At 39.9% G+C, this 9,942-nt stretch overlaps 1 protein-coding gene across 1 annotated transcript in view; it reads right to left on the bottom strand.

Annotated features, from left to right (window-relative positions):
* Positions 1-1,655: 1,655 nt before the first annotated feature.
* The window catches only part of ELP2 (elongator acetyltransferase complex subunit 2), a 31,953-nt gene continuing 23,666 nt past the window's right edge, over positions 1,656-9,942 (bottom strand). The window contains exons 16-22 of the mRNA XM_010947204.3: positions 9,863-9,920; positions 9,167-9,239; positions 6,423-6,615; positions 5,252-5,373; positions 3,605-3,738; positions 2,942-3,055; positions 1,656-1,892 (exon numbers count right to left, since the gene is read on the bottom strand). Coding sequence (XP_010945506.1) covers positions 1,736-1,892; positions 2,942-3,055; positions 3,605-3,738; positions 5,252-5,373; positions 6,423-6,615; positions 9,167-9,239; positions 9,863-9,920 — 851 coding nt within the window. The 3' untranslated portion in view covers positions 1,656-1,735. The remainder of the gene's footprint in view (positions 1,893-2,941; positions 3,056-3,604; positions 3,739-5,251; positions 5,374-6,422; positions 6,616-9,166; positions 9,240-9,862; positions 9,921-9,942) is intronic.

Raw genomic sequence — 9,942 nt, 5'->3', positions numbered from 1 at the left:
AGTGGGAAGATTCAGATCCTTCAGCTGAGAAACAAAGTCATCACACTTCATGGCATCCTGGTCTCTGAGGCTGGGAGGCTCAGGTGCTCACTCCTTGGTGCATACACACTGACACACGAGCACATATGCTTGCACATGCACACACACACGCACACACACCTCTGAGGGTGTAAGACAAGTTTACGCAGAGTCGACAGCCTAGAATTGCACTGTCCACGTGAGGCTGCTGAGCACCTGAGATGTGGCTAGTCCAAACTGAGATGGACCCAAGGTGTAAAATGCACTTGGTTGATAGTGTGCAAATATTTTATACACCAAAAAAGGTAAAATATCTCGGTAATTTTTTATACTGACTATTTTAAAATGATACTATTTAGGATATACTGGGTTAAAAGAAATATGTCATTAAAATAAAGTACATCTCTTTCTTTTTACTTTATGTGGATTACTAGAAAAATTTAAATTACATAGGCAGCTCACATTGTATTTCTATTGGACTAGAAATACTGGATACTTCTAGTCTAAAAACCTTCATTTGGACTAAGGGTCACTTAACTCCTTTGGAAGCAAAATGTCATGTTAGATAATGGCATAAACTCCACCCAAGAAAACCCTCACCTCCCTTCCGTCATCATGTTTATTATCTGCCGTATGCATTTATGTGGAAACTCGCCACGTGACCCCACGGTCCCACGGGGCCGGGGAAGACTCTGCTCTCACGAAACTTTGCAGTCTCTCTCACACCCTCTCCTAACCTCTCTCCACTCAATCCCCAAGCACTCAACTCTCATGGCCTGCCTCCCAGACTGCAGCGGGCACACCCAACACTGTCTTTCTGGCATGTTTCTCTCCCCTCTGCTCCCACTGCTCACTCTCCCTGGGGGACATCTTTGCTCTCATGACTTCATCCTTCCCCCCATGACTCATTTATGCAACTTCACAGAAATGCAGAACTCTATTTTTCAGCCCCTACATCTCTCAGTTTAAATGTTGGGATATCCTGTTTTAAATCAAACCCTGAAAGAAAAATCTGTATCCCTTTTTTTTAAATTGGGGTGGAGGGTAATTACGTTTATTTATTTTAAGGGAGGTACTGGGGACTGAACCCTGGACCTCGTGCATGCCAAGCATGTGCTCTACCACTGGGCTGTACTCTCCCATGAAGAATGCATGCACTTTTATAAGAGAAAGGACTGACTGCAGTTCAAACGCATAACGACCTGCCAAATTCCTGGAATGGTTGGTGTGGACTGAGAGGAAGGGCTCCAGACAACACTTTGTGTGGTCTGTTCATTTACAAAAACTGTTAAAATAAAAGTTGAGTAATCTGGGTTTTATCTCTTTTTATTTTCTCTGTCCTCCCTCAGAGGACAGTAATAGACAATCATATGTCCCAAAGAGGAGCATGTGAAAACAGAAGGCCCAGAATAACACAGAATTAGGCAAATTTGGTCTTGAAGAAAAAAAGAACAGAGGCTCTCAAACTGGGACACATAGATGCAGGTCTGAATCCCTGAAAGGATGGGCAAGGTTGTGAGGGTGTGTGCATATACAAAAATTTTTAGAAAAGAGTCTGTAGCTTTCACCAGATTTCAAAGGGCCTGTGCCCAAAAAAGGATGGCTGCGATAGGACTTAAAAATGAAACTCGACGAAATTATGAGGTAAAGAAAAGTCATCTATTTACATGATAAATATTTTATGACACCGAGTATATGCTTGTAGTTATTAAGTCCACTAGAGCGCACACCTGTTAACTCTGTGTATCTTCACAGTGTGATCCTCACCACAACTTGCAAAGTGTAACCATTCAGCGCCTTCTGCTTCATTCTGTTCAGTCTGTCCATTACAATTCTTCCAGCATAACTTTTTGATAGCAAGCGTATGACTTTGGCTAAAACAAAGATAAAGAAATCATGAAATGAACGTATGCTATGACTATGAGATATTTTACTGGGTGCTCAACTACATACTCATTCAATTACTGCGCTTTTGCTATTAATGTTGCTAACATAAAAGTAAGTTAAAACTTGAATATCAAAACGTACAGATTTTAAAATACCACCACTAATATTTCAGCGATTTTATTTTAACCTTGAAAACATCTTACTGACCAAGGACACCACCAAAAAGAGCAACAAATAGACAATGCATTTCTGTCAAATTTTGCTTTAATGATAAGTGGAATTCATGAAATGGCTATTAAAATCAGTCTTTTCAGATAACATTACTAAATGCATTGTTTTTTTTTTAGAATTCCAACTTTGCAACATATTCTACATTATTCGATTCTTTTGACATTCCTGTGACTTGAACGGACTCTCACTCATATTTTTAACGCCAGGTAAGGAAAGACAGTGAAAGATTTAATAAACTGCCCAGGGAAAGAAGCCTGGTCTTCAATATAACCTCTAATGGCATGACCTTGGGCAAGATGTTCATATTAATGCACCTCTCCGGGCCCCAGGGCATAAGGCTCAGGGAGCCCTTACTGTGCCTGGAGATGGGTCATGGGGTTTTGAGGTGCACTTAACAGTTTGCTCCATTACAGGATATGAGCTTAAGAGTTCAAACACCAGAACTGACTCCCAAACACAATCTATAATATTTCAAAAAATCACCAACATTTTGAATCAAATTTTATTAAGAATCTACTGTAGTCAAATTTTGAAACCCATCATTATGAAAATCACTTTCATGTCAAATGCATTGTCTGTAAAGACAATATTAGGCAAACAAGCAATTTGGTCAAGGAAACTTTTAAAAACCACGTACAATGTAGTAACAAATGTCAATTTCAAGAGACTACCGCAAAACACAGAGGGGTAAGTACCACAAACAGAGATACGTGTGCCTCTCCATGCAAACATGGCGTAAGATGTGCTACTAAAGACTCCATGATTTCTATCTAATCTGATGGAAGCAAAAATAGGAAGAAAATACCTTTGACTTGTTTCTACACAGTGGGTCCAGTCATTTACTTCTGGAACCTGATCAGTCTTTTTCCAGGAGTATAGACAAATCTTTCCACACTCTAATCCTACTGCAACAACATATCTGTTTTTAAGGGAAAGGGGGAAGACAGGGATTAATTTAGCGCGGATTTCTGTGCTCTCCAGCATCAATCTAAAGCAGTCCCTCACAGTGCTCCCGACGGTCCCTGGTTTACAAAGGACTGTTTAAAAGTGCGGGTCCAAGACACCGTGCACTGCTCTACTGTGTGCTTGGCGAGCCTCCTCTCCGTCGAGGCTGCACACAGTTTCACCTCTGTCCTCTGCTGACAAGGCCCGTGGGCCAGTGCTTCCCTGGCGGGCTGCAGGGACCCTCGTTCTACTGAAGACATTCATTATGCAGAAGGCACCAAAGTCCTACAGTTGGTGAAATAAGAGCCTTTGAGCCACACTCCCAATCTATTTCACCACTCTAAATATCAGCAAGTTTTATCAATTTAGAAGTTCTTACAAGAAACATTAGCATTATTTAAAAAAAAAAAAAAAGCAACTTGGAAGCCAAGAGAACCCACAGATGAAAAAATAAGAGGGCTATATATTGAGAAACCAAGTGGTTTTCTTCAAGAAGACATAAAATGAAGCCCCAGAGACTGACCGTCGGGAAGGGTTAAGCATCGGGCAGACGCTGACGGCCGTCACAGCTCCACCCACGTCCAGGACAGAGGAGCAGGGGCCGATGCTGTGCTCAGGGCAGTCGTCGCTGGAGTCGCACTCGCCCCAAGCAACCACCTAACACAGACAGACCAAACTCTGTAAAGCTTCCTGCTTGCAAGGTCTAGCGATGCATTAGAGTCTCAATGGCAGAGATAACACCCTGGTATTTTTAAAAAATGTATCACATTCATTTGTGTTTCAGAGCTTCTGAGCATTTCAAGAACCACAGAGAAGCTACTGTAGCAGATACAAGTCTGTGATCCTCAAGTACCCAGATGTGCTCCCAAGACAACTGTCCCTGCCCAGAGACTGGGGCATCTAGCCTGCTCTTTACACGCAGGACACCTGTTTTGATTCAGGGAGTCTATCCGTCATGTCCTCATCAAGGTGCTCAGGCACCTCCCCAAGAAATTCCCACAAAATGTATGGAGCCAACCACGTCCCTGACTCTTCTGCTACACCACCCACTGCTCAGGGAATCAGCTCAGCTGTCAGGAGGTCCTAACCTGGATGATACACCACATAAGAAATGAGGTTTTCCTGGTAGCTCATGCCTCAAAGCGGTGTGACTGATCACAGAGGGCAGTGAAACAGACAACAGCTGCAGAACGCAGGACCGAAGCAAGATTCCGAGCAGAAGGCTCTGCCCCCATGAGCAGAAGTGCAGTTCTGAGACTGCGCGGTGAACGATGCTTTGTCTGCTTCAGCCTTGACCTATCTGAGAGCCACAGCTGGGCCATCTGCTACTGGATGTGACCCTGGAGGGCGGATGCGGTCCTGCTGGCTTAGCAGCTAGCAAAGAATAGGAGGACAAATGCCAGGGAAGAAACGACTAGGCAAATGACAGAAATGAAGAGCTGAGAGAAAGCATTTCAGAGGCTGACATTTCAATGTTTCACTGAGTGACAACATGCCCACATTAGTCCTCCACTTTGGTAATTTGTGCCCTGAGTACGACGGGGGAGGGCAGGAGAGGACAGGAAGCGCTCAGGAGCCTCAGCACTTCTAGTCTGTGGGAACTGCAGAAAAAGGAAAGGACGTTTTCAAGAGCAGGAAAACTGCGGAAAGACCAGAGGCCAGGCGAACATCTCCCAGAGAACCAGGGCCATGGTCAACAACCTACTGCTGACTAATTTCTTTTAATTTTTTTTCAAAGCTCAGGATACATACACATACATACCAGCGTCTACCGCTGAATGAAAAGGTAATATTCATTCATTATGGAAAGGATTTTAAATTCATAAAAGCATGAAAAACAGAAGTAGAAGCTATCTTTCCCTCCACCCACTCCTACTCTCCTAATTCCTTCATCCTGACCCATTTCATTGACTACTTTTCTCCTACTGGGGCCATCTGATGAAGGTCATGTGTCTGAAGGGTCTTCTTTCCTATCTGATATTTCAGAGACACATATTTATAGAATTGAACAAGAAAAGCCTTTTATGTATGCCCCTGAAAAACAGAGAAGGGAATACACAAGCTGATTTTTTAAAGTTGTATCAGAAAATAAAGATTGTGTTTTCTATCCAAACATATCTGTAATACTACTATTTCACGTTTGAAAAAATACTAAGTTAAAAAAAATTACCTTTTTGTCCCGACTTCCAGTGAAGAAATACCTGCCATCAGGACTCCAATCACAAGACCAAATGATTCTACTGTGCACAGCAGTGATTTTGTTGGTGAAGGCAAAGAGACTGAAAACTGGGTCTGAAAGAAACACGTATGCACTCCTCACAAAGCAGAGAAAGCTATTTACCTGGTAGAGAGCTATATTTAAGTGCCACGTACATACAGCATTAATTTAGTAATATATACACTGACTTTTGCAACAGACCAAGGCCAGGCAGCTGACCCCTCACCAGAACACTACAGGTATACAGTTATTTTTCTAGCAGGAAATGCTTTTATATTGACTAGTCACTCTCTAGTGACTGATGCCAAACATCTTCTAGACACTAATTAAAGGTTCAATTTATGCCTATGGAAGGAGCCTGAAGAAATTTAACCTTACTCAGGAAGTAGCCAAATTTGCATATTAACTATGCGAAAAAAAAGATTACTGCACCCTTAAATAATGTTAAAAAAAAACTTATATTATTTTCCTTTGTCAGATTTAAGTGTGAAGTAACTTCTAGCCCTCATATGGACTAAACCTAAAAGACATAACTGTGTATGGAGGGCAAATTAATATACCTATTAATCTACAATCCATAAAGATATAACAAATTAATGGATTTGTTATTAGTATCATTTTAACTTTTTAAAAAGTAAAGGTTGCATGTTAGGAAATCACCAGTTGCAAAAGAAATCAGTCTGTTCTAACATATACTGCTGAGTATGTGTCACAGTCCCTGGTAGTGTCTAAAATACAAAATACTAAAGGACCAGAAATATCGTAAGATCAAGCTGCATGCAGGTTATATCAATGGAAAATTAAGAACAGGATTAAACAACACAAAAGTACTTTAAACATTCGCTTTTACCCACTCAATTAAACTGGAGGAATAAGAACAGGCCACTGCTGCAACCACACAAAGCCTTTTTTCCTTTTCACCTTTTTTCAGTTTATGCCAGGCCCAGAGTAGAAGCTGGCTTCTTTAACTGAGATGCCTGAACACACACCATCCTCACAAGGAAGCTATCACAGAACTCTGGACGACTCACAACCACCAGTCTCTGCCCTTTTCCTTGTTATCACTAGGTAAAATGGACATAAATGCTTCACTAATAATCTTCCCAACCAGGCGCTGTTTTACCTAACTCAGGTGGAATTGTGTCCTGCCTTTTCCACAGGGACCAGGTCCGATCTCTGGAAACGGCTAGTAAGAACTTGTCGTCAGGAGAGAAGGCCATCTGCGTGACAGTCAGACTGTGGAAAACTAAACTCTGCACCTGCTTCCAAGATGTAGTGTTCCACAGAATGATGGCTGCATGCTCTTTCTTAGCTGCCTATAGGACAGAAGTGAAACAGTAAAGCAATTTAAGTAGAAATAAACTGAAAAAAAAAAAAAACAAAACCAAAAAACCATTTTTCAAAATAAAAATTGTTTCCATGGTATATTTTACACATGTGTAAAAAAAAACACAAATTCTGAGAAGGTACTATAAATACTCTAAAAAGGTGTACCTCTGAGAAGAGAAAGACTGGGATTACAAATGATGAACAATTAGAGACTAGCACTTTAAGCAGAATTTTTTAAATTGAATTATAATTAACACATGATATATTAGTTTCTGATGTACAGCACAGAGGTGGTTCAATATTCTTATACATTATGAAATAATCACCACTTATAGTCCAGTTACTATCCATCACCACACAAAGTTGTTACCACATTACTGACTATATTCTCCAGATGAACATTACTTTCCTGTGACTTATTTATTTTATAAGTAAAAGTTTGTACCTCTTAATGCCCCATCACCTACTTTGGTCATCACCCTCCCACCCCCAACAAACTCCTATTCTCTGTATCTATGAATCTGTTCCTGTTTTGTTTCATTTGTTCTGTTTTTTAGATTCCACATATAAGTGAAACTATATGGTATTTGTTTTTCTCTAACTTATTTCACTTACCCTCCTGGTCCAATGGCAAGATTTCATTCTTTATTTTTATGGCTGAGTAATATTCCATTGTATGTGTGTATATGTATAAAGAAATATATATAAAAAAAATGTTACAATGAGTGTGTATATGTCCACGAATGACTGAAAAATTGTGCTGAACACTGGAATTTGACACAACATTGTAAAATGATTATAAATCAATAAAAAATGTTAAAAAAAAGAAATATATATTTATATATATACATATACACACACCACCCCTTTTTTATCCATTCCTCTACCAATGGGCACTTAGGTTGCTTCCATATCTTGGCCATTATAAATAATGCTACAATGAACATAGGGGTACATGTATCTTTATAAATTAGTGTTTTCATTTTCTTTGGATAAATACCAAAAAAACAGTATTGCCGGATCATAGGGTATAGTTCTATTTTTAATTTTTTGAGGAACCTCCATACCACTTTAATATTTTACAAGAAGAATATATTTGGGTATTAATTACGTAATTAGCGGTATAGAGGCTTTCACTTCTGGTCAATATTGAGTAAAAGGGACTGGGTTTACTTGCTTGTGTGAAAAAAAACTAAAAGACAAAATTCATGAAATAATGGCACTCCAAAATACTATGTGATGGTATGTTCATTATCTTGATTATGGTATGGACTTCACAGGTATAAACATATGTCAGAATTTATCAAACTGTTCACTTTCATGCAATTTATAGTACACTAATGACATCTAAAGAAAGCTGTTAAAAATGTTAGTTTAAAAGAGATGCACATACTTGCTACAAAGGAGCCAACTTGAAAAGGAGGAAATAATCAAGTACATGATTGGCAGCGCCCTAAGCTAAAACAAATTAGCTGCTCAGTGGAAGCACAGTTATTCCTGCTCTTAAGCCCTATTTTTCCTAAAGGCCCCTGTAATAACAGAAGGAAGTACTCCCAGGACCACCCTCAGAAATGGGACAACAAGCAAGGGGGTGGGGCAGAAGGAGCGTGACAGTATGTCTTGATGCCCCTCCTACAGTCCAGCAGCAAGAAGCGGCAGCAAAAGCAGAGACGAAAAACAAATAAACAAAAAAAAGGGTGCCCGTACAGGTGGGCAGCTCACATCATCATGCTTAAAACAAGTAAATCAATTTATTTCCTTACTTAAAACAAGTAAATAAACTTTGGGAAATTTAGAGGAATATGTGGGTCTCAGACACTTCAGATACGCCTCCACAGATTACAGATAAATACTGAATAGCAAGTTCAGGATCCTTCTCCCAGGCAGATGTGTGAGGCACAGTATTCAGCAGTGCCACGTGCTGGTGGCTCAGTGAGCTGGCCTCCACCCTGCCTCACCCTGGCAATGGCCAAGGGACTGTATTCACTTAGGTCAGTACCCAGAGTGTCCTTGAGAGATGGTCAGATGGAGGGCACCCTAGGCTTCACCTTCTCATTCCCCTGTGTCCCCAGAACTCTCATTACTAAAAGTTTGTATATCACATTTTTAGATCTCATTCTAAGATATGATTAAATAGTTTTTTGGGGGGTGGGGTGGGGATTAGGTTTATTTTTTATTTATTTGTTTGGTTTTTTGATGAAGGTACTGGGGATTGAACCCAGGACCTTGTGCATGCTAAGGCATGCACTCTACCACTGAGCTATACCCTTCCCTCAATTAAACAGTTTCTGAGTAGGGGCATAAATCAGCTCAAATCAAGTATTTAAGAACAAAATGTATAGCTGAAACAGATTGAAAATGCAACTACAAGCTGCTGAAGGGATAGAAGGGAAAAGAGACTGAGAAAGCAAGAGTCAGAAAAGGCAGGCACCTGGGACCTTTCGGGTTGAACTCTGTCCAAATCACTACTAAACTTGCAGGAGCCTGACGACTCAAACAACCTGTGACCAAGTAGAATAAAAAGGCAAAATTCCCTACCTTACAAGCTGAGGCAAGCAGAGTCTTTGAATTGCTACAAGCAACACAAAATATTTCATAACCATGTCCATATCTAAAATTTAAAAAGAGAAAAAGGATGACCCCTGTATCAGTAAATGTACCTATTCTCATGCTGCAAAATTTTTAAATGTGAAAATAACATCAATCTCTCTGGTTAACATACAGTGCTTTTAAGAAACATTTCGTTTTTGTCTAGGCAAATATTTCAGGAAAAAACAGAGGGACTGGAGAAAAATGTCAACTCCCTAAAAGTAATACAACTTATTCCAACAACTAGATTAAATACAAGTTTTCACCCCAAGCCAGACAGAACAATAAACAATAAACCATGGAAAGGTTTTGACAGGGAACCACTGCAGGAAAAAAAAAAACTGAGAGAATAACAAAACTTAAAAATGTTTTTTTTGAAGGAAAAAAAAAAATATATATATATAGTGTTATGCCTCTCTATTTTAAAAATTAAGACCAATAAAAGCTAGTAAATATAATGCATAGCAATATAAAACAAAGTTTGATTCTCGCCCCTTATAAAGGCCATGAAAGGAACTCTAGAGCAGGTGGGAAAATGTAGGTAAGAGAAAGCAAAGGAGAAAATCAGGTTGGGGATGGAGGGCGGGGAGGGAATCACAAGTTAGGACAGAATCAGACCAAAGAGCTAAGTACAGTTTAACTTACAGTTTTTGAACTTCAGGCCACAAAGTATTTTGCAGAAGATGGTCCTCAGTGGGAGGTTCTACAATAAATTTACAACATTG

Source organism: Camelus bactrianus, chromosome 24 (genome assembly GCF_048773025.1).
Source record: "Camelus bactrianus isolate YW-2024 breed Bactrian camel chromosome 24, ASM4877302v1, whole genome shotgun sequence".
Taxonomy (NCBI): Eukaryota; Metazoa; Chordata; class Mammalia; order Artiodactyla; family Camelidae; genus Camelus; species Camelus bactrianus.
The sequence above is the reverse complement of the archived record's forward strand: the minus strand, read 5'-3'. Positions and strand labels throughout refer to the sequence as shown.